General features: G+C 44.8%; 1 protein-coding gene across 3 annotated transcripts in view; it reads left to right on the top strand.

The window, feature by feature from the left end:
• The first annotated feature begins 9,276 nt into the window (after positions 1–9,276).
• LOC147616583 (uncharacterized) overlaps positions 9,277–24,746 on the top strand; it is a 19,564-nt gene continuing 4,094 nt past the window's right edge. The window contains exons 1-2 of one of the 3 annotated variants that reach the window (XM_086777652.1): positions 9,277–9,341; positions 9,504–10,310. In XM_086777652.1, the coding sequence (XP_086633778.1) occupies positions 9,711–10,310 (600 nt within the window). In that variant the 5' untranslated portion in view covers positions 9,277–9,341; positions 9,504–9,710. The other 2 variants (XM_086777650.1, XM_086777651.1) reach the window with 2 other exon arrangements.

Raw genomic sequence — 24,746 nt, 5'->3', positions numbered from 1 at the left:
GTTATGATGAGTTGAATTTTGGTTGAAAGTAGATGAGTTGAATAAGTTATGATAATGATGAATGGAGAGAATTCCATTGATGATGTTAGTAACTTGGAAGACGATCAAGACTTTCAGCAGATCACTATGAGATTAGTGGATTGTGCTGTGAGACAGATTGTTCTTCGCAGCTTGACCTTTGGCCCAGTAGACCCAATTGTGGAATGACAAATTGAGAACCTGTATAATTGAAATTCCCATGGGGAATGTTCAAATGTTAAATTGGAAATTACTGATCTGATGGACCATTATTGTGTTAAGGATATGAATGATCTATTTTCTAATAAGGAGTTATGTATGTTTCTTCTTATAGAAGGGATCTTTATCCCAGGATTCTGAGAGGGTTGACCAAACTTTAAGGAACCCCGAAATCAATTGAATCTAAAGTTTAACTCCTTTTGGATTCAAATTATAAATAAAGTGGTCTTTTCACCTAAGTTTATTGGTTAAGTTGGAAAAAGGGACTTGACAAAGAATTTTCGTATTGATAAGATCATGGATCGAGGTCATCGTGGTAGAAATGTTAGCCCCCGACTCGATGAGGAAGAGCTCGACCCAGATGTTCGCAAAGCTCTTCATAGATCTCAGCCTGGACCTTTCAAAGGTGAAGGGGAGCACTGGGGAGAAATAGTAGAGAAGTGGATCAAAGCTATGGAGGAGTACTTCGATGTCATAGGTTACAACGATAAAAGTAAGATGACTCTTGCCAAGCTGAAGATCGTAGAGATAGCCAAAGTAGCGTGGAGGAACCACTACAAGACAAACCGCTTGGATCAGAACACTCAGACGTGGGATGATCTCAAGACATACCTTAGAAATAGATTTTGTCCTCCAGGCTTCTTGGAAACAAAGATGAATGAGTTTCTTGAGCTAACCCAGGCAGCCAAACTATGGAGGAATATCACCAGCATTCGCTCTCCTCCTCAAATACTCGCCACCGCTGGATGAAGAACAATTGATGCCAGGTTCATTCGGGGAATGAACGAACCCTTGGATACCTTGAAGAATGCTAAGCCAGTTTCTATGGGCTGAAGCAGTGCGAATGGCGAAGGATTTCGCCAAGGCCTTTGTTGTCAAGGTCCCGCCGAAGCCAACACCCTCATCTTTCAAAAGATTCCTAACCCCGGAAAGTGACTCCAACTTTTCGCCTCCTAAGAGACAACAAGGTCCTAATCAAACCTAGGATACGAGAAGTTTCAAAATGGAAGGAAGGCCATTTTCTTTGAGCACAATTCCCTGGAACTCAACTTCAAAAGTTCCACCCTTGAACAGAGAAAATAGATGCTTTAACTGCCAAGGATACGGTCATCGTAGCATGGAATGCCCAACTCCTTTTGGATCAAGGTTTTCAGGACAAGGAAGTCAAGGACCAAGATTCCAAATTCCAGCTCCTTCCTTCCAGTGTAATCAAGGTCCCTCCGGAATATTCAATTATGTTCAAGTTATGATAGTTGAAGTAAGTCACTTTATAATACTTGTTCTATGGAAAAGAATCAACGGGTGTGCCTCTTTTGATGGGGAAAAAAGCGTTGGTCTCTATGAACCAAGTGCAAGTTCCTCCTTTGATTCGGCCATGTGACCATGGGCTCGGTCAGAATACAAAGGATAGTTAAGGCTCTTGACTACGTTAGAAGATTTTCCTGGAGGAATCGCCTATGCTTTCTGGGCGAGGAAAGTTTTTTCTGGTTTTGGAAGAGCCGCCAGACTAGTCCCAGACATTTGTGGGACGAGGCCCCTAGTGGGAAACCCTGCCCTGCGCTACTTCCGCTGCTGGCACTCCAGAGTTCGATGCGTAGAGAGGGCATGGGTCTCACAGTGAGGCTTGATTGTCTATGTTGGATGGTGTCAACTGTACTCCTTCGACCAACTTTGGTGAGGCACGGGGTGTGGTAACACGGGAGACTACCGGTGATGAGGATGGGACGTGAATATGAATGGCAGTTGAGGGTGAGGTTGTGTGTATGATTTCCTTTTCGGGAGACAAGAGGATGATAGCTTTTTTTTCCATTGACTTCTATGGTGGCCGTTTCTCACCAATTGAGTTGGCAGTGAATGGCATCAATTCGTTCTTGCCCAATTATAGTACTTGGAGTGCTCCTATATCAATGACATGAAATCTAAACTCCAACTAGTTATTTCCAATGGAGATTTCAGGAATGAAATACCCAACACTCTTTAGACACATTTCATGTGAGATTTGAATGTAAGTGCTTTCAGGTGTGTAAGTGTGGATTTCCCAAGAGTTTTCCATGCCTCCAAAAATATGAGATTGGTGTGGACCATACAATATATGTGGGCTTTCCACCTTCAATAATCCAATCCATATTCCTGGTGGGTTTGGTTCTTGTGGTAGTTCAAGGGCGGTGGAAGACTTACCAATTTTTGGGGGTGAAAGAGTACCCTTTGTGGAAGCAGTTGGTTATGGCATAAGAGCGGATACGGTGGACTCCTCTTCCCAGAGGATCATCATTACCTTTCCCGTGGGAAAGGTAGCTCGAGGGTAGTTGTGTTGTCAGCTGAGTTGATTATACACGGGGCATTCTTAACCCAACTCCCTCCAAGGATGACTGCTTCTTTGGTCTCACTTGTGGAAACCACATAAATTTACAAGAAAATGGGTTAGAGACAGTACCATTTGTGTAAAAGAACCAAGGCTTTGTATCTATTTTTCATCGTTAGGCAGCTAAATTTTGGCATGAGCACTGTGAAGACATGGTTTGCCTAGGGAGACCCATGTTTTCGATGGCAAAAGATTGTGGCTAGCTGTTGTGTGGAGACATCAAGGCATGCTTTCTTTGTATATTTTTTTTCCAAAGGTTACGGTTTTGTGTTGGGGAGCTGTGCTTACACTGATGGTGTTAATGAGGCAAAGGTCTTGTAGGGTTCATGAACGTACCGGTAGGTTAGGACCACAAATGTGGTTCCTTGGTTATGATTTAGGAGTGTATCGATTGTAGCTAGGATTTGCATCCACTCTTGGTCAGCTTCGTCATCCATGACAAAAGCGACTCTGGTTTTTGTCTCCTTCTCTTCATCAAGGCAAACAAAGCGATCGTTAGTCTTGGATGTGGTCACGAAATCTTCTACAAAGGGACCTTTCATCATGGGATGTGCCTTCCATGTACATAAGTTCACTTTGAGCGTTCGATCCCATTTGCAGAGGTAGACATGATTTGTGTCCCAGTCATGGACCATTTGTGTCAATCTCATGAAGGTCCTTCCCAAGATGTCGTTATATCCACCTTGAGTAAAGTCCATGACTACAAATGGGTGTTTGAAGCTCATGTCAAGGACTTTGATCCTAAGATCCTTTAATAGTCCAAAGGGTTTTGCGGTTGTCCCGTCCGCAAGCCTTATCACGAATTTGGCGTCCTCTAGGGGTGGTTCTCCCCATTTTTCCCAGCACTTCCTTGTGATGATGCTTACACCAGCACCCCATCTAGGATGGTCCTGACCTCATGTCCTTTGTAGGAAATGTACTAGGTTGCATTTATGTTATCACTTTCAAAGTAGTGACCCAACGCATTTACTCGAATTGTTGGTGCGACTTAAGGTTGTGGGTGACTCTCATGAAGTATTTTAAGACTATGTGGCTCAGATTCATTTGAGGAATCTGAGTTGTCCACCTTCTCTATAGTAGCTTGTAGTTTTCATTCCATCCAATCCATGGAGTCATTCCATAAATTCGGGTTCCCTTGTAATAACAAGGTTCCAATGGTCATTTGGATTTGGGAGGAAAGAAAGGCTGATAGGCTGGCAAGGTCTCATTAATGAGGAGCTTCTTCATTTTCAGGGTCTGGTTCATAGGTTGGACCGGTAATGATGTATAGAAGTTCAATTTGGTCCTTGTTCAACGAGGTTTTGGGTTGAGACTTGGGTAGGAGGGTAAAATACTTTAACAAATTTTGTGTGGGCACCTTATGGGTCTTTGTCAAACTCTGTGTCATTGTCCACACCGAGTTCTTCGATGTGAATGTGGGATTTGGTCTTGTCCTCCTATGGAATAGGCAATGAAGGGTTAGGAGGCACAGGTGGGGAAAGATCTTTATTTGTCAACGTTAGGTTGTCGAACGGATCTTCCTCATCCTTGAGCATAAGCTCAGGCTCCTTCCTTAGTGTCTATAGAAGTTCAGGTTCTTTTCCTGAATGTCAAGTAAATAGATCAATGGGGCATCACATGTCCAGGGGTATGCCTCCATTTGGCAGTGGTAAAGATTCTTCTTTGAGTTGGGCCTTGCAATCCCGTACCAATGCTTGGGCCTATTGAAGAAGTTGCTTCTCTATAATGGGGTTGGGATATGGGACCAACCGCTTGGGTAGTTTGGCTTGGCTACTTGGTGGAGTGGCATTTTGGCACGATTAGCACTCCCTGAGGAGGAGGATGTGTTCTTTGTTGAGGCACTTCTTATGGTAACGATATTCACCTTTGCCAATGTGCTTGAAGCGTTGTTTCTTTTTGGATGTGGCACATTCAGTAGCTAAGGTGTTGGACTACTTTGGTTCTTTGGCCTTCTTGAGTTTAGCCTAAAACTGTGTGACTGCATTCAATGAAACAATGGATATCTTTCCATGTTGAACACTCAACATGTTGAGGGATGGCATGCCTTTGACCGTGGAGTTAGAAACTAATTACAAAGGGCAATACTTGAAGTAATGGTCAATCCCACAGCCATGACATTGGGGTGTCAATGGGAGTCTTTTCTTTTGAGGGCATTCAGCCACTCTATGGGGTCCCTGGCAAAGGAAACATTGAAGAGGTGGTCTCCTTGTAGGCACACCTATGGTGTGTACAGCTGGTTTAGGGTCCATGTGAGGCACATGCAAAGGAAGATGGTGTGTTATTGGTGTCTTAGGTGTGTTGGGGCACATGGGCTCCATGGGCTTGGTAATGGAACAGGTTTTGATCTTTCCATGATCAATGGGATTTTCCAGTGAGAGGCAATGGTTGGAATGGAAAATGGGCATTTTAGATGGACGTGGTGGCTATGTGCATGTTGGGATTGGGGGTGGTGCCACCATTAATGCATGGTGCCCCGGGGAGGAGATGAGGGTAATGTTACAAATGGACTTTGGGTTGTCATTGGCTTCATGACCAATTGCATGGAATTTCTTTCTCGCATATTGTCATCGAGAAAGGTCACCCATTTGCAAGCTTGATCAAATGTTAAGGGGTCCTTCACGACAAATAGATGGTTGTGAAGCTTTGGATTGTGCAAACACAAGAGGAAACGGTCTATTAATTGCTTGTCACTCAATTTTTCCCTTTTTTTGCAATGCAAATCGAGGTACTTAATGCGTGCAATGTAGTCGCATAATGTTTCCTTTGGCTTTTGTTCTAGGTGGAACAATTGAAGAACATGGCTCCATTTGGGCCCGTATGGTACAAATCCAAGAATGAAGGCCACTTTCTCTACTTTGAAAGTGCCTTTGTGCCGAGGGTCCAAGGATTGGAACCTTTTGAGAATGTGAAACTCCTATTGAGAAAGTGCACTGTTTTGAGGATGTGGAACTCCTATTGAGAAAGTGCACTGTTGCTTTGAAAATGTGGGACTCCTATTAAGAAAGTGCATTGCATTGAGAATGTGTAACTCCTATTGAGAAAGTGTAACTTCTTTAGTGTAACTCCTATTGAGAAAGTGCTCTACTTTGAGAATGTGCATTGAGTACTACCTTGACTCAAAAGGTATCAAGCAATCCTTTTCCCTTTGAGCATACTCAAATATATCTTGACCACTTTTTACATTCTACAACATCATTTTGGTATGGAGCATAAGCAATGACTCTGTGTTGATCCCTTACTCCTTGGCAGTAGGCTCAGTAGGCCTGAATTCCATTAAAATGATTTCTCCACCCCCATCAGTTTAGAACATCTTTAGCTTCTTACATGTTTCATTTTTTACATTTTCTAAACAAATATTAAATTTAACAAAAGCCTTAACCTTATCCTTGATGAAATATACGCACATCTTCCTACTATAGTTGTTGATTAACAACATGAAATAGGAAGAATCACCTAGAGCAATGGTTAAAATTTCACCACAAAGGTCACGATGCACTAGCTAACAGAGGAGTCTTTTCTTTGAAAGTTGGCCTCTTGTTGGTTGTTGTTGCTTCTTTTCCCATCATACAAGCTTCACATGCATCACATGTCTTTGAAAATATTGGTAGATATTCCATGATCCCACTATTTTGCATCTCTTTCAAGACAAGTTTAATACACTATAGTTAACTAGATTGTTATTTCCAATAATTAGTCTGAATCAAGTTCACATCAAGGGTTTCTCTCTAGTGAATTGATCTCTGGTATGTCCTTCAAGGTAATTTTAATTTGGTTGGTATAATATTAGCTATACCTCCCTCTACACTCACGCCTCTAGGCTCATATCTATCGACTCACGCCTCTAGACTCACAAATCACATCTCTAGGCTCATGGTTCACATCTCAAAGCTCATGTTTGCTAGATACATGTATATGCGCTTATGTATCCACCTCGAGAGATGGTTTGGCCTATTTTTTGACTTTTTGGGATTTTTTAGACTTGATGGGAGGTGATTAGTGGTGTTTATTCATGTGGTTGAGTGTTTTTCAAATGTTTTTGTTGATTTTATATACTTCTAAACTACCAATTGCAACAATGCATATGATCAAATATAAAATGCATGAGTGTTTTTCAAATGTTTTTGTTGATTTTATATACTTCTAAACTACCAATTGCAACAATGCATATGATCAAATATAAAATGCATGAACAAAAATTAACTTTCTCACTCTAATCCACACCAAATAGAGCTCAAAGTTTATGTTTTTGGAGTGGATTATACACTTTCTTGATTTAATGCAGTGAAAGGTGGGCTACATAATCATGTAAATCACCAGAGAAACTAGGGTTCTTCCTTTCAAGTATAAAATTAGAATGCCACTTTAAACAAATTAAAAAGAATAAATTTAACACATCTAAGGCTCTAAAACCGTATGTTTTTTGGAGTGTGTGCTCCTAATCAACACCTGGCAATATTGGGTGATCCCAATAGCTTAGAATGGATAGAAAAGAAGAGCTAAGTACTAAGCTCCCATCAGTGAAATGCCAAATATATTCAAGTTAAGAGCTTACCTTACCCTTTACCAAATCATGTGTGGTTTGGTACTTTGCCATAGAGCCACAATTGTAACTTCCCATGTGGGTGCACTATCTCATATGCCTGCATCACTCTATTGTCACACTAGAATGCTTCCTTTGTTAAGGGGGTAAAGGTGATGGACAAGAAGCTAATGAGAGGGAGAAGCCTATAATCAAACCTATTCAAGTAAGAAACCATCTATCATGCAAGAATCTAACACAATATACAAGCATACAAGAGAGTAAGGAAGAGGGAGAGTGCACAAGTATTCTATTATACACGAAGTTTATTACTTCCCCATTCTATTGCAAGGGAGAAGCCTACAATCAAACCTATTCAAAATAAGCAACCATCTATCATGCAAGAATCTAACAGAATATATAAGCAAGCAAGATAGTAAGGAAGGGAGAGAGTGCACAAGTATTCTATTATAAGGGAATGAATTACTGACTTATATACAAGTGACTAACTTTCATACTAGGCCATACAAAATAAATAAATAGTCCATTGGCACTAGTTTTAGTCCTAAAGCAACTATGTACATGAAGTTTATCACTTTCCCATTTGGCATTAAGCTCAAGGTAAGGCCACTTTATAAAGTCCAATGCTGTCGGACAAGATGGGGGTAAGATGGTAAAGTGCCTAGTGAAACCATGTTAACGCACATAGTGATTAACATATAACACAATATCATTAATTACATTACACATTTGATCACATCCCTTATAACCTTATCTATCCTAGTCACACACTCTATCCAACTCATCCACCAATCACTCTTATACACCTCACAAATTCTCAAACCATTCAACCTTTGAACACAATCTTGGTGCAAACACACATACATGCATGCTAACTTTCACTTCTTTTATTGGAGTTTTTTTCAACACATTGAAGGAAATGAAGTAGGTCATGTAGTAGCACGAGATGAATTGTGGGTCATAGACATGGGACCTCGAGCTTTTTCTCAGCACATCAAAGAAATCTATAGTGAAGTAGGTGAGGTAGTAGCACAATATGAATTGTGGGTCATAGACATGGGATGATGAAGCATATAACCAATTTTAAGGATTAGTACTTCTCCCTAAAGCTTATGAGGTTGACATCATGATAACAATTGGTGAAAACACTAGTGATAAAGCAAGGTGCATGAACTATCTCTTATGCCTATAGAGGGTTTGCTAAGCATATGTCAAATGTTTTATAAGTACCAAAAAACCTCATGTTTGTCAAATGTTCTATAATTTACAAGAACCATATGTTTGTCTTAGCCATCTTTGTAAGTTACTTTTTATTTGATTGGACTAGGGTTGCCATTTTAGTTATCAATGATGCTTGAGGTATTCAATGGAACAACTTGTATAAACTCTTGGTATTTGTAACTTAAGTTGGGCTCATCTGGTTGTGAATTGCACAATTTTGCTACTAGCACAATCGTGTTTGTTGGCTTGTAAGGATTTTTGGTCTTCCCTAACACAGGATATAGGGGACTTAGGGCTAGTCAACCATTTTTTGTCAACCTTGTTAGTAATTAATGGTTGTGATTATTTTTTCGTTTTCATGTATTTGTTATTTTTTGGCTTGATAATTTGTTGAATGAGAGTTGGCGGGCCGATGGAGTGTTTACAGAGCTGGTTGAGCTGGTTCACTTGTGGTAGCTAGCATGTGCCATTGTCTTGTAATATGGGTATTGTTGGTTGCATGTGTGTAGCTTGTCTGTCATTTTTCCTCGCTTGCTTGATGTGACCTCGTGTGCTTTAATGTTTTAATACAGGTGTTGATAGTCACATGTGCGAATTACTGCCATTTTTAGTTTATTCTTCCTCGCTTTTTTTGAGGCCTTGTTTTCTTTAGTGTTTTACTTTGCTTATGCCATCTTCCATCTACAGTAGATAACAATGGCATGCCACTAATAAAATCTCTTAAAAAATTTGAAGGACTTATTTGGGCAATGTGATTTGGGAAGGCCATTTTTAACTTGTTTTTTGATGGGGAGAGTCTTTGCACTATTTGGAGTGGGTAGATTCGAACCTCGTACGTGAAGCAGCATATTCTCTTTTTTACCGGATTCCACATCCTGGATCGATTGTTGCAGAGTGCTAACTGTGTGTTCTCAACTTCAGCATATTCTTTTTTTTTCCCCGGATTCCACATCCTGGATCGATTGTTGCAGAGTGCTAACTGTGTGTTCTCAACTTCAGCTCTCTCTCTCCCTTCTCTCTCTCACTCTCAGACTCACACAGTAAACGCACTTTGGGTTCTCCATTTTTCTACCTTTCCATGTTTTTTTAGTTCTGTTCTAACGTGGGTTCTGCACCTTCCTTTTGGCTATGGCGCTCCTGCAGACTGACTTGCTTCTCTGCAAAAAGCCATGCCACTGGCCGCCCACTTTTCTCCTTCGGAAAGGAGTGCGTTTTCAACCGTTCGATAGAAGGACTTGCTCACTCGCCCTTAGATATAGACCCTTCCTCACCGTATCCTGCAGCGATTCATCCAACTTGAAGGGTTTCCAGAGAATTGGAGCCTCTAGGGTCTTCCCATCTTTCTCTGCAATGGTTGCCTTAGCCGTGACCTTCTCCCAGGCAGCCTGGGCACTCGGATCCTTTTTGCATCAGAAATCTATGCCCAGAAGGCTCTCGCTGCATATTGCAGGTGAGTCCACTGAAAATTTAGCCCCCAATTCAGTTGATTTCATCACACAAAAGCGGTCCAAAACAGCACAGAAGGTCTTTGAGAGCTTGCAGAGATTGCAAAACAGAGAGAAATCTAGAGCCTACAATGGCTTTCTGGAGCAAGGAGGTCTGAGCATGGCTTTGCTCAGCACTACAGCCATGGCCAAGGATCGCATCAGCCCTGTTATAGCTACGTTGTGTGCAAACCCAACCTTTATGTCAGGCCTTGTGGCATGGACCCTTGCACAGGCTTTGAAGGTTTTCACTACCTTTTTTGTTGAGAAACGCTGGGATTTCAAAATGTTGCTGGGGTCAGGGGGCATGCCTTCATCGCATTCAGCTCTCTGTGTCGCCCTCACTACCTCAGTGGCAATTTGCCATGGGCTCAGTGATGCCCTTTTCCCTGTCTGCCTTGGCTTCAGCCTTATTGTTATGTACGACGCTACAGGAGTTCGGCGGCATGCTGGCATGCAGGCTGAGGTAAGGTTGTTTTCATGTTTGAACTCCTGTATGATTCCTTAAATAAAGGATAAGTGTGAGATGCTGTGGTGTTTCATGTTTGAACTCCTGTATGGTTTCTTAAGCAAAGGATAAGTCATTTCCTATTGCATGGTACACTGGATTCGGGTTCAAGCTTCCCATTGGAGCTTTACTTCGTGAAGCTTTCTATAGTTCACACAGGTGGCTTCAGCTCATAGTCAGAGCAGACTCGTTTCACAGTCAACATCACCTGGTTTCGCAGTTGGGATCATTTCCAACAGTCGGCAGCATCAAATGCAGCAGCGTCAGTCAAATCCGTCGATTAATTGACAAAACATGTGCAGTCTGACCGGCAGTCCGCGTTTTTCCGTCGGTTTCCGTCCGGCTGTCCACCGCTTCACAGGCGCCACGTGGCAATCAGGTTTGATTGGATAAGGTCTAACCAGCGCTCGACACGTGGCGATCAGTTTGTGCAATCGTTGCTCGAATCACCAATCGCCTCTGTCACCAGTCGCTCGTATCTCCGATTGCTAGATACAAGAATCGCCAGCACTAGCAATTGCTTGGATCAACAATCGCCAGCACGACTGCAAAAAGTCCAATCGACAACTGAAAAAAAATCCAATCGGCTACAAAAAGGTTCAATCGGTGATTGCAAAATGTCCAATCGGCGAGACTGAATTAGTCTGATTGTCTGCCTGCACTAGTCCAACTAGTCCAATCGCCCAATTGCTTCGTTAATGATTGGAAAGGCCAGATTGTGATTGGAAAAGTCCGAGTGCCCGAGTGCATAACTACGATCCCTCGATTGCACTAGTCGGATCGCCTGATTGTGAGAGTCAGATTGCCCAATTGCACCACTCGGATTGCCCGATTGCACTTCTCCGATTACCTGATTCTTGATCATCGATCGTCCGAATTTCTGCACAAAACATGAATCCCTCTTCTTGAAACTGATCATGGCACCCTTGGCTCTACCCCTTGGATGATCTTCATCCCTTGGAGTTCCTCCATAAAACCTTCCTTGGCATCCCCAACTGGCACTACCGACTCTCATGAAACCCTCCCCTTGAGTTTGCCTGACACCAGCCAGCTTCTGGGGCTCTTGACACATGGTGAGTTACTCTCCTTGGACCTGTGCACTTCTTCTGGGACACCAATACCACTTAGCATAGCTGATCTTGATGCTTTGATACCATTGTGACATGCGGAAGCTCTAGGAGTCTTCTTTACAATCGACATAGACAGAGGAGAGAGAGAGAGAGAGAGAGAGAGAGAGAGAGAGAGAGAGAAAAGTGCTTCAATTTCAGTATATCTCTATAGTACAAAAGGTGTATATGTCTGTACAAAATCCATGGCCTTTGGCCTGCCCAAAAGGGTGACTAATGACCTTCTAATTCCTATCTAGGACCTATCTCCACATGGATGAGAGATGAATCACAATGAACCATGAGGTGCCTTTTTATAGCCCCTTGGCAGCCATACCATCTGGCCGACTGCTGTCAGCCTTGCTCCCATGTACATGTGTGTGCACATGACACTAGCATCCTCGATGCCTATTTATAGGCAGATTCAGGGTCATTTATAGATCATCTTACATATTCAGAGGCATAGCTAATATAGCCGGCAGTCAGGTCAACAATCTAGTGCATGAGAGAGAGTGCCTGCAGCTACAGATCCTCAAGCAGCAACATGACATCTACATTAGCAAAAACACATTTTCTATACATCTACGTTTACAGTTGGTGCATTGGATGTCATGCATAACATCATTGTTTGCACAACATTCAAGGTCCAGATCTGATGTAGATTTGTGGACAGCCTTGTATAATATATTTTATGTTCTAGTAATATACAGGTAGAGTAGGTTAGGTAAAGAGTCAGTTGCCTCACAGACCTGCATTACAGATTACTTTGGATTGCATCATCTTGCGATAAAGGATGTCACTTTGGGTCCACTAGGACAGAGGGACCCCACAGGCCATCGCCTACATAGGACCCTTTGGCTCCACACACTAGTGGGGACTGCAATTTTTCATAGAGGAGGGTAAAGTATTACTATTAGATTACTCCTCTTACATATTAGCACCTTGTACTAGCCACATCGCTACTTGTACTACTAGCATAGGTAGCTAGTTCTTTATTTTCAGTTTTTAGTTTCTTTTCTGCGGATTAGTATTCTCATGGAGTTTTTGTACTACCATTTGGTCCCATATAGAAGTAGAGTGATCAACCAACCTTAGTGGTAGGATTATCTATTCCTTATTGGGGAGTACATTATCCAAGAAATGAAATGAAATGATATATTAACGTCTTCAAAAGGCCAAAATGACCTATGGGACCAAAAAGGTTACAACAATTGGTGGATCTGATACAATGTGTGTGTAAGAAAAGCTAAAACAACTAAACAACTAACTGAAACTGAAACAACTATGAGGAAAAGTAAGGTACTAGGAGCTCCTAATGGATAACATCTGGGAAGGAAAACTCTAGCCACAAAGGTAAGTATCATATACATCACTATCCAAAGATGTCTCTCATCGGTCGATGGCGGATATCCTCAATGTCCTCCATGGTGAGTACTCTGACTTGACGTCTCCCATGCCGTGCTAGTATGGTCCTGATCCTTTGTTGTAGTCTCCGCCGGTGTCGAGATGGGCCTCTCATCTTGGGGCGCCTGGACCGCCCCAGCTCTATAGCCTGATCAATCAGTGTACCTATGGTGCGGCTACACTCTGGGGCTAGCTGCAATGCCTATTGGCCTGACTGCTCAATCTCTGGTCAAAAGAAGTCTGTAATCTGCCTCTGTAGGTGTCTCTCCCTCTCTGATCCCCTCCCTCTCAAGAGACCCTCTCTATGTCTACGCAGCTTCAGCAAGTATAATCCGAGGCATCTCTAATCCTGGTATCTCATGACTCTGGAAAGTGGTCCGAAACCCTCTCTGAATAGGTAGTGAAAACGGCCTTGTATCTCATAATATACTGGACAATCACATATGTAATGTAACTCTGTCTCTGGCTCCATCTGGCACAACTGACAAATCCTAGCCTCAGCTGGTACTGCCAGTCTCAATCTCTAGTTGGTGTGAGGATGTGCGCATCTGACCAATAGCACACCGTACCCCATGAGAAAGATGAGTATCCATGAAGCTAGGTCTAATCACAAACCCATCCTCCGTGAGCTGGAGAAGATGATCTCTATAGAAAGCCATCTTTGCACCAAGCTCGTGTGTCGGCTGTATCCATGTCCTCCTAGTGTCCAGCTGAGTCAAGTCCTGCCTGATAAGTTTGGTAATCTCTGCCCGTGTGAGAGAGAGGGAGGGTGCATCCAGGGAGTACTGAAATGGAGGTAGCCTGTCCATACTAAAGCCATGCAGTTGGAACCAAGCTGTCATCTGAGCATACCAACATGATCCGTCTCCCTGTGATGCCAATTGTCGTGAAGACTCCAGGGCTAAGCGAGCATATCTGTCTCTAGGGAGAGCCCAAGTGCTATGTATAAAGGAGACTGATCGAGTGAGTGCCTCTACTACCAATGGGGGGGCAGCCATCTCTGCACGGATAATATCATGTGGTACGGAGGCCTTGGCCCTAATCATCCGGGAAATCATAGAAACCAAGGGCCTCTCCATACATCTCCATCCATCAGTGCTACCAGCTCGGCTGTGGTAATCCACTGAGGGTCCCCATATCTCCACTCCATATAGCGTGGCTGAAGTGACCAAAGTGTTAAAGAGCCAGAGCTTTGTTCGAGGTTCCTGAAACTGAACCTGCGAACACATCCTCTCTAGTCTCCCCAATGCTGCATAAGCTCTGGTCAATGTGGTCTCCACTGCTCTCCTCAAGGAAAATAGTGGGCCACTAAAAACCACACCAAGGTAAGCATATGCATCTGTATACTCCATTATCTCCTGACCATATGTAAAGGTGGGCGCTGACCTCCTAACCCTGTGCTGTGGTGTTAAACACCATCACCTTGGTTTACCAAGGTTAACAGACAATCCACTGTCCTGTGCAAACGTGTGCAATGCATCCGAATGACGCTGCATCCCCTCTGGAGAATATGAGATCAACACAATATCATCAGCATACAATAACAGCGGAATCCATGTCCCTGCTAGCTGTGCTCCTCTGTCACCCTCCCGCTCTATATAGTCCGAAACCTCATCCACATACATCCCAAATAAGGTGGGAGAAAGGGGGCAGCCCTGTTTCACCCCAATAGTGGAGTGAACCATCTCAGATATACCCTGAGTAGTACGTACCTGCCCCACAACTGTCCTGTATAAAGCCATGATTCCCCAAATCAGCTCTGTGGGCACTCCCATCTCCTGTAGTCTGCGCAAGAGTCTGGCTCTTGGTGCTGTGTCAAAAGCTTTGCAGAAATCCACAAAGCAACAATAAGTCCTCCTGCCATATGATCTGCCCTCCTCAATAATAGCTTTGAGTGTCAAGATATGGTCAAGAGTGGAGAAACCTCTGCTGAACCCTGCCTGCCCTGATGCAAGTATGCCCTCTCTCTCTCTCTGCCCATCTACTCAACTCCTGCTCAAGAATAGATGCATATAATCTAGCCAATGTGTGACCAATCATGATGGTACGATAATTCCCAGGAGGCATGGGATCCCCTGACTTGAAGATAGGCACAATCGTGGACATATTCCAAGTCTCAGGAAAACCCTCACACATGGCTCGGTTAAACATCATAGCAATAAGCTCTGCAAGCATATCTCTGGCATGAATAAAGTGCTCTGCTACCAAACCATCATGATCATATGCTCTCCCAGTCCTCATCCTGTCAATAGCTTTCCTTACCATCTCAGCAGTAAAGAAAGCACATGTCTCTGGGCATGGCTCCGACGGGTCTGGCAGGGGTGGCTGTCCTGGTGCTGTGTATAGGGATGCTGCAAACTCACCCCAAATCCCTGTGGAGGTAATGGCTGGTGATGGTGAATGCTCATGGAATAGTCTCCATGCCTCGCCTGAGTCCTGACTCATAAATAACCGATACAAATCCCTCTCTAACTGAGCAAGATAAGCCCTCTTCTTCTGTCGCACTAGGCGCCGGAAGGTAATCCGTGACTGTCTGTGAGTGGTAACACCCATAAGCACCTCTCTGTAATCTGATCCTCATCTCTCTGCACTCCTCATCATACCAGCTGTTCTGGGGCATGTTCCCAAATCGTCTCCGTGTAGGCTGACTATGGGGATATGCCTCTGATGCTGCAGCATGAAGCGTCTCTATCAATATCTGAGTGAGCTCATCTAATGGCCGTCCCGGCTCCTCGGCACATAAGCGTCTGCATATCTCGTCCGTGTACACGGTGTCAGTCTCCCTCGTAAAGGTATAACGTGTGTGTGGAGACCTGTCCCAATGGAGCTGTGTTGAACTGAAATGTGAGAGTGAAGGACAAGATAGCATGATCCACTGCTACTCCAACTGGCCTAGTGCCTACCATAAAATCCTGAAAAGAGGGAATGAGACTGGACTGAGCCATAACAAAATCCACTGTACTAGCACCATGCCGATGTGGAAAGCAAGTGAAACCGCCCGCTGCCGGGAATCTTTGTAGGCCATTCAGGATGGCCAATCCATGTGTAGTCCCCATGTCTATCAAATACCGCCCATACTCAGTGTGTTCCTCATCCTGTGAGAGTCTAGATAGGCCCATATCCCTAACATCAAGCTCCCTCAACATCTCCTCTAAGGTATCATAAAATACTGTCTGGTTATGGGCGGTCCTGGCATTGAAGTCCCCCAGGAGAATGATGTCACCATCCCTGGAGAACTCCCAAATGTCATCATCCAAAATAGAAAAGGGAGACTGCCCTCTAGGTGATGCATACATTGATGTACTAGGAGCAAAATAGCATATAGCAATGTAGAGATATCTGCCCGTCTCTGCCCTCAGTCTAACCCACATGTACCTAGCCTGCTCATCTTTGCGGACTATATGTATCAGTGGCTGCAGCTCCTCTCTAAACAATATTGCCACTCCTCCTGAGCCCCGTCCTCTATGCTCTGAACGAGTCTCCTGTCTACAAGCTCTCCCCCATCAGTATCCACTAACATGTGGCATGGACTGTCCAGGAGCCTGAGGCGTCTCAGAGTAGAAGATGATGTCCCTCCTAGTGAAACTATCCTCAAAAGCCCCTACATCGAGGCATAGAGATCCATTACAATTCCAAGTAGCAACTTTGAGTGTAGTCCCATAGGTCTCGCGCTGTCATGAAGAGCGCCTCTCCATAATCACCACTCTACCATCTCTATAGAAGGCCACTTTCCCTTTCTCTCGGGCTGCCCTTATCTCCGGCATAACTTCTTTCATGTGGGCAAGTTGCGAGAGTGTGAGGTCATCTCCAAGAAATATTCCCGTCTTCTTGAGTGTAGGACGTCTCTTCAAGAAGTCCTTCTTCGCTTCCATGGAGGGGAAACGAATGATAAGTGCTCTCTCCTTAAAAGATTCGCCACTACCTTCTCTCTTCTTTCCCACTCTCCATGCCTTTGTGTGCATGGCTTCAATGCCCATCATAGAGAAGAGATCCTTGGTTTCCCCTTCCGCATCATCACGGTCTTTTAGACCGGACACTCGTACATGTAAAGCCCGGGTCTTCCTCCTTTGCTCCTCTTCAAGGGTCATGTTGATGATGGTGGGAGTGGGGATGGGTGGCGATTCTTTACCTTTCCCTTTCTTGGCGACCTCGATCCATTTCTCCGCCTCGTCCATCTTCTTTTGTGTCTCTGTGATCACCTCCACCCATGAAGATGTCTTCTCTTTATGTTGCTCCTCCTCTCGAATGATCCTCATTTGTTCCTTGATGGTATTCAGCTCTTCAATCAAGGAGGGCTGAAATTTTCCATCCTCAAGCTTGCCTTGTGAAGTGGTTTCCAACTCCTTTTTGAGGGCTGAGATTTCAGCCGCTTGACTTTTAGCATGCAATTTGGCCTCCACTAGTTCCTCCTTTAGGGCTGAAATCTCAGCCTCTTGCTGGATGTTCTCTCTTTGAGCTCTTGGATTTTGTCAAATCCCTTCTCGAGTTTGGAGAAGCGGTTTATGATTGCGGTAACGGAAGAGTCGACCATCTTCTTGTTTTCTTTGATAATTGTGCTGAGCTTGTCCTCCACCTTCACGAGCTCCTCTTTAACTCCGGTCTTGGCCATGACTTTTTACAGTACTTCCCACAGCCAATGGACTGGAATTTAATCCATGACACCTGCGCGCAACGTGAAACAGCAGCCAGCAGGAGGGGGGTCAAGCCATGTAGAGAAAAGATTCAGTAGTAGGGCAATGGCGGGGCTGCGTGTGCAGGCGGGGGCAGGAGGTGCAGCAAAAAGGGGGGGGGGGGGGGTAAACAAGCAGAGGGGTAGTGAGCAGAGGGGGGAGGCGGGGGCTCACAGGACAGGCGGAAGGTAGAGAAGAGGGGGGAGGCGGGGGCTGAGAGGAGAGGCGGGAGAGAGAGAGAGAGGAGAGGAGGCGAGGGGCTGGCGGGCAGGAGGAGGGGGGGCGCAGGGGCTGGCGGGCAGAGAGGGCAGGAGGCACAGCAAAGAGGGGGGGGGTGTAGCGGGCAGAGGGGTATGCGCAGCAGAGAGAGTGAGGGGCTGGCGGGCAGGAGGGGAGGTGCAGAGAGAGAGAGAGAGGGCAGGGGGGCTGGCGAGAGAGAGAGAGAGAGAGAGAGAGAGAGAGAGAGAGAGAGAGTCCTTAGGATAGAGGCTCCTCCATAGCTTTGCAATGAGTTCCAATGTAGGTGGTTATTTTGATAAACATGATAAGTTTGATGGCATCATGTATAACGCTTGGTCCATCAAGATGGAGATGATCCTCATTGATAGAGACATGTCACGTGCATCCCGCACGTGGATGCCATGTGGACATATCTGCACAGCAGGTGCAAGTCTTAGAGGGGTAAGTGGCAGTGACATGCAGAAGCTATGGGAGTCTTCTTTCAGACCTCAGCACCGCATAGGAAATCTTGATGCAAGAACAATCAACATAGATAGAGAATAGAGAGAGAGAAGTGTTGCGATTTCATTTCAGTATATTTCTTTAGTACAAAAGGTGTATATGTCTATACAAAATCCATGGCCTTTGGCCTTCCCAAAAGGGCGACTAATGGCCTTCTAATTCTTATCTAGGACCTATCTCCCATATGGGAGAGAGATGAATCACAATGAACCATGATGTGCCTTTTTATAGGCCCTTGGCAGCCAGACCGTTTGGCCGACTGCTGTCCGTGAGCTCCAGCAGACACAAAAACCCAAAAAGTTGTTGACCTAAGGTAACCCTCCTAGAATGCTTGGCGGCCGACTTCACCTGTGTCCAACGTGAGCCAATCTGAGCTTGGCTAGTGCCCTAAAACTAATGTTTATCTGCTGCAAATCAGGGATTAGCATTGGATCAGCCATGTCATGTGTGCACACGACATCCCCTTCTACTAAACTTGATGATGGGATTCCAATCTTTGACCTTGGATGGTTATCATCATCCCTTTGTCTCCACATAGACTCCCAAACTTGTCATCCTTCCCTGCTTGGCAACCTTTTCATTGAAAACCTTGCCAAACTCTCATTCCACTCCAAATCTGATGTTGAGATCTCTACATCTGTTCCACTTTGTTTCCTTGCCTTTCGGGAAAACGATCCTTCTATTAGTTACCAAGAAAAACAGCCATAATGGCTAAGCACAATGTAACTTCTGGAGGGCCCATGGGTTTCGCAAAACACTTGACCACTAATGCAATTGAACACTGAAATTTGTCGGCATTATCATCTCCAGATTGGGCATATATGTGCATATTTCATGCTGTATCTGGCCAGATTTATGAGGCCATGCATTCATCTTATTTTAGATATTTTTCTGCTATTTTTGTCTACTTTTTAGACATTATTCTAGTATTTTTTGCATAGTCGGCCAGCCCACTGTTTTTATACTGGCCGACCAACTCTTGTCCAACCTATAAATAGGTGGCTTGGGTTAGCATCATTAGCACATCATTATTTAGCTATTTCTGTTGGTTGTATGCACCTACGGGCAGCCCTCGTGCTCTACTTCAGCAGATAACAAGTTTTCTACTTCAGTTCCTTTTGCATGTGTGTTTCTTTGCAAGATCTATTTGCTGTTTTTCTGATTTACAACCATTCTTTCATGGTATCTGAGCCCAGTGTTACAAAGGGACCTGTGTTTTCTACATCTACTGCTGTAGGCAAAGATCCACCGCATCTACATATACAAAGGAGCTGCGTTTTCTACTGTGGACCTGCGTTTTCCATTGAGGAGCTGCGTTTTCCACTGAGGAGCTGCGTTTTTTTCTGCTGTGGACCTGTGTTTTCCATTGAGGAGCTGTGTTTTCCACTGAGGAGCTGCGCTTTCTGTTGAGGAGCTGCGTTTTCCACATAGGTGCTGCGTTTTCAGCCTAAGATCTGCGTTTTCAGATCTCAGCCCCGTATTTTGGTGCTACAACAGGGTTTTAACCCAGGGGAGTCATTTCTTACCTCTCCTTTTGGTTTCCCACCCTCCCATCCCTTTCTTCTCCTTCCTTTCTCTTTGCTGCACTCAGCTTTCAAGGAGGAGTTTGTTGATTTTCTGATCAGCTTTGTTGAAGAGGAGGATTCTGCTGCGTTATCGGAGATATGGCTTCTGGTCATAGTCATTCTTCTCACTCGGGGATTCTCTTTTCTTCTCCCTGATCCCAAGCCCCAAATTCACAGGGTTCTTCTTCCCAGCTTCCTGTTTCTCTACCTTATTCCCAGATTTCCTGTTTCTTTTCCTTCCATATTCCCCGCCACCACCACTTCTCTTGTTACTCCCCTCCCACAAACCCTCATCCCAACCCCTTACCATGTGCCATCGTATTCACCCCTTCAAGTGAGTGATTCTGTCACCAGCCTGGACATTTCCCAGTATGAAAGGGGTCTGGTGGACTCCAGGATGTCTAAATATTTGGAAAGTACAAGCTTTGGGAATGGGGGATTATCCTAGAATACAAAGGACCACACTCCTAAAATTTAGGAGAGTTGCTATTTCTGGCCCGACTCCAATGGAAATTCTGTTTGCGTCATTACGCCTGGAATTGAGCAGATACCAAGAGTTGGCAAAGTAGCTATGACAGAATGTCTACCAGTTGGGATATTTTTAGAGACAAAGTTTATAGAAGGACCCATCTCTTAGATTGGGACATGTGGCAAGAAAGTGGACCAAAGTGAGACAAGTGGCCTGACACTTGTTAGAAAGTGGATCAAAGTGAGACAAGTGGCCTCACACTTGTCACTTCAACTATTGTGTGGCTCTCTCCTCTCTCTTCATTAATAGAGGCTCTCTTGCTGCACACTAGTCTCTACCACCGTTACAGGCTGCCCTAATGATGGCTACTCTCTTTCTCTCTCTCTTGAAGGTTGCCCATGAAGAATACTGGCTGTTGGGGACTGTTTTGGAGACTTCCATCGCGAAGAAATATTGAAGGCAAGGGTATTTAATCATTTATTATGATTTCTAGCCATCGTACTGTACCAACCCTTGTACTTGCTGTACCAGCCGCTGTAATGGCTATACAAGTCCTTGTACCTATTGTACCAGCCATTGTACTTGTTGTACTTACTGTACCACCCATTGTATCGGTTGTACCAGCTTTTGTACTTATCGTACCAGCCACTGTACCTGTTGTACCAGCTGAATGGAGAGTTGTACTTGCTGTACCAGCTCTATTGCATGAAGACCCGTGGTTTTTGGGAAAGAATCAGTACCCACACGGAGGTATATGGATTATGTTGTTGGCTCGGCATTTCTACAGCCTATGTTCTGGCTTGGTTGCCTCATGTTGGGCTGTGTTATGGCATTTGTATATGGATAATCTAGCATCTCCCGTGGGGAGAGTAAGGCCCTCAAAGCTTGTACATGATATTATTCTCCTTGGGTAATAAAATACTCCCAAGGGAGGGGGGGGGGGGGGTCGGCCCATTCCGGCCTCTATGCGGTGTCACACGTGCAAGCTCCATTTTCAGCATTTGTGGATGTTTTGTCCAGCTTTTATGTTTCATGCAAAGTGATGATGATGGATATATGTTAAGGCTGTGGCCATATTTAAATGTTTAAATGTTTTAATATGCATTGATGGTATCAACAAGTGTGTCAAAGGCCCTAGTCCCCTGCCCACTGCCTGCGAGTTACATTGGTATCAGAGCATAGGCTTTCTTGGAAGCGGAGGCTTCCTTCTATCAATAAGGAAGAGAAAAGATCTCAAGTGGGGACCACACTTACCATCATTGCTATTAAGCATGGCCAGCCACTTCATAGCCTATGAAGCAAGAGCATGAGCATGAGCGGTAGACAGCTTGTTGATCGAAGGATTTATGAATTCACAAAATTTTATCATGGAAGTATGGAGCTGGCTTTATGTCCACACGTTCAGCACTCTTTCCATATGGATATTGTGGATTATATTATCAAGCTTACAAGCAAGCTATATAGAGATATATCTCAGGATATCTTAAGGATATGGTGACGAGATATTTCTTTTGGCTTCATGACTAACCTGGTAAAGAAAAGCTAAGTATACTTTGATGTAGGCATATGCTCACTTATGGTAGTGCTATGTGTGAACAGGGCTTAACCAAGGGCACTTTTTCCCATGTGGTTTTTCCCCTTGGATATCAAGTGTGAAAGGACACTCTACATATAATATTTTGTACTTCTATATTATATGGATGTGGCACACATGCAAGGGTTGACTTGCATTTTGTGGATACCACACTTTTGGCTCTCTCTCTCTCTCTCTCTCTCTCTCTCTCTCTCTCTCTCATATTTCTGTGTGATCCTGCACCTAACCCTAATGTGCAGGTTTGTGTGTGTGAGTGTGTGAGTCCAACACCAACAATTGGTATTAGAGCAGGGAGCTGGCCCTGGAATCTACCCCTTGAAGAGCTGCAAAAAACCTGTAGAACTCCGTCGCCCTATGAGCTTCCGTTGGCCGGCGCTTCCGCCGCTGCTCCGCCTAGTGGGGAGCCCACCACCGCTGCTCAGCCCGTGGGCGGCACCGCTTAATCAAGCCGGCGGCGATAGTGCGCCTAGGGCCGCCGCCGCCGTCGCCGCCTAGCAGCGCCCCCGCTCCGTCCTTGTTCTGTTCCGGCTGCCCAGACCCGACGTCGTCACAGATCCGTTCCCGCCGCCCCACCGTCGTTGCTCCGTTCTGGCCACCCAGCAGTGTCTCCCATCCGACGACCTCTGTCTCGCTGCTCCATTCCGGCCGCCCCACCCTCGCTTCTCCGTTCCGGACGCCGTTGCTGCTCCGCGCATGCCTAGCTACCGTTTCCAGACCGTTCCGGCCTCCCGCCGACTTGCCTGCGACTTCCGTGCTCGCCCTCCGCCTGGCCCCCCTGACCTGCGTGGATTCTCCTTCTCGTCAACTGTGCAGCTCCATCACACTCTGCACGCTTCCGCCTGGGTGCTGGCCAGTCGACAAAAGCGCCTGTGTGCTCTCCACCTTTGCCTGCGCCTACTTGCTGCTGCTTGAACGCCTCTGCACGACCAGTACCTCTCGTGGCCAGCAACGCCCGACCAGTACCTCCCGTAGCCAGCAACGCCCCCGGCTGACCGTACTACAGGTAGAAATATACAAATTTTGGCAAAATTTTGCTCACGTAAAATTCTGCAATGCAAGTCAGATACAATTTTGCAGACACTACAGTGCATGTGGTAAAGGGTTGAGGCGATTTGGGGGATTTCTCAATTTCAGGACAAATTGAAAAAATTGGGCATGTTGCTTTGCTTGGAATTTGGGGGTTTTCAAAATTGAGGTCAAAATCAGCAAATTGAACCTCTTTCATTTGCAGAAATTTGGGGCTTTTGTGAAAATTGGCCAATTAAAGGCACATTGAAGCGATTGGAGTGCATAAAAATTAGGGATTTTCAGATTCGAGCATGTAATTGGGCATTACAGCTATGATTTGTTGCGTATGTATACACATTGTGTGTAATTGGACAATTTGGTGCAGGTTTACACTTGCTCTGGTTTGCAGGCATACATTTGCACAGGACATTTGGTTGCCTGGCAGTGCACATTGGTGCTTGGTTTGCTTGCAGGTATATTTTGTTGACATGGCACAGAATGCTACAGATGTATTTGGTGTGCTCACCCAGGAGGACAAGTTGGATGGATCTAACTACTCCCTCTGGAGTTTCATGATCCGTAATTTACTAGTAGCCAAAGGGCTTTGGGGCATTGTGTGTGGTGATGACACACGCCCACTTAACATACAGCCAACCACGCCTCAAAGGGGAGGTTCTCAAAGAGCTCCTGATGTAGAATCTGCTCCCACACGAGCAGAAGAGATGGGACTCTAGAGATGCACAGGCCATGTCATTGATAGCCCTTTCAGTGAAAAGGACTATTATTCCGCACATTCGTTCTTGCAAGACATCGAAGCTTGCATGGGACACATTGGAAGCAATGTATCAGGTACGCAACGAGGCAAGAGTTGCCTACTTGAAGAGGCAATTGGATCTTCCTTCTATGGATGAGGGTGACTCCATGGCAGATCATCTCACCAAAGTGAAAGATTTGCAGGAACAATTGCTCAACATTGATGAGGTTATCCCAGATAGACAGATGGTCACCAACACTCTTCATTCTTTACCACCTTCCTACTTGGGCTTTCATACCTCTCTCAACCTCTCAATGAGAGGAGGTGGTGATCCCGCCACTTTTGAAGAGCTGGTGGGTTTACTCTTGCAAGAAGAGCAAACAAGAGCAAACTTATCAAGCAACCGTGGTGGAGACAAGGCATTTACAGCCAAGGATAAGGGTAAAGCAAAGAGCTTTAAGCATGGGGGACAACAGTCTAGCAAGGCTGGTCATGGACAGCCCTCTTCTAGTGGTGAAAAGTCTGACAAAGGGGATGCAAACAAGCCCAAAAAGAAGGGCAAATGTCACTACTGCCATAAGCCTGGACACTACATCAGTGAATGTAGGAAGCGGATTGCAAAAGAGAAAAGGAAAGAAGTAGGCAATGCAGTAGCAGACTCTTCTGATGACAAAGCACAGCAATCAGCTAATGTAATCCAAGAAGAGTACACTTTTTTGGTCACATGCACTAGTGGCACACCAAGTGCTTCAGACACTGATATGTCTTGCATTGCATCTGACAGACAGAATGCATCATGGTATTTTGATAGTGGTGCTTCGAGCCACATCACTTCATGCAAAGATGTATTTCAGCACTTGGTTTATGCTTCAAATGGCCGCACTGTATCATGTGCAGATCATACCACATATCCAGTAAAGGAAATTGGAAATGTCATACTCATTGCAGCCAATGGTGCCAATATTTGTATGAAAAATGTATTGTATGTTCCAGGGATAAAGAAAAATCTGCTCTCCATCTCAGCCATAAACGACCAAGGTTTAAAGGTTGAATTTGAAGATGGGAAGTGTTTGGTAAAAGACC

Source organism: Cibotium barometz, chromosome 38 (assembly GCF_041138505.1).
Source record: "Cibotium barometz isolate CiBa-2024 chromosome 38, ASM4113850v1, whole genome shotgun sequence".
Taxonomy (NCBI): Eukaryota; Viridiplantae; Streptophyta; class Polypodiopsida; order Cyatheales; family Cibotiaceae; genus Cibotium; species Cibotium barometz.
Note: the sequence above shows the minus strand (reverse complement) of the source record. Positions and strands in the feature narration are given on the sequence as shown.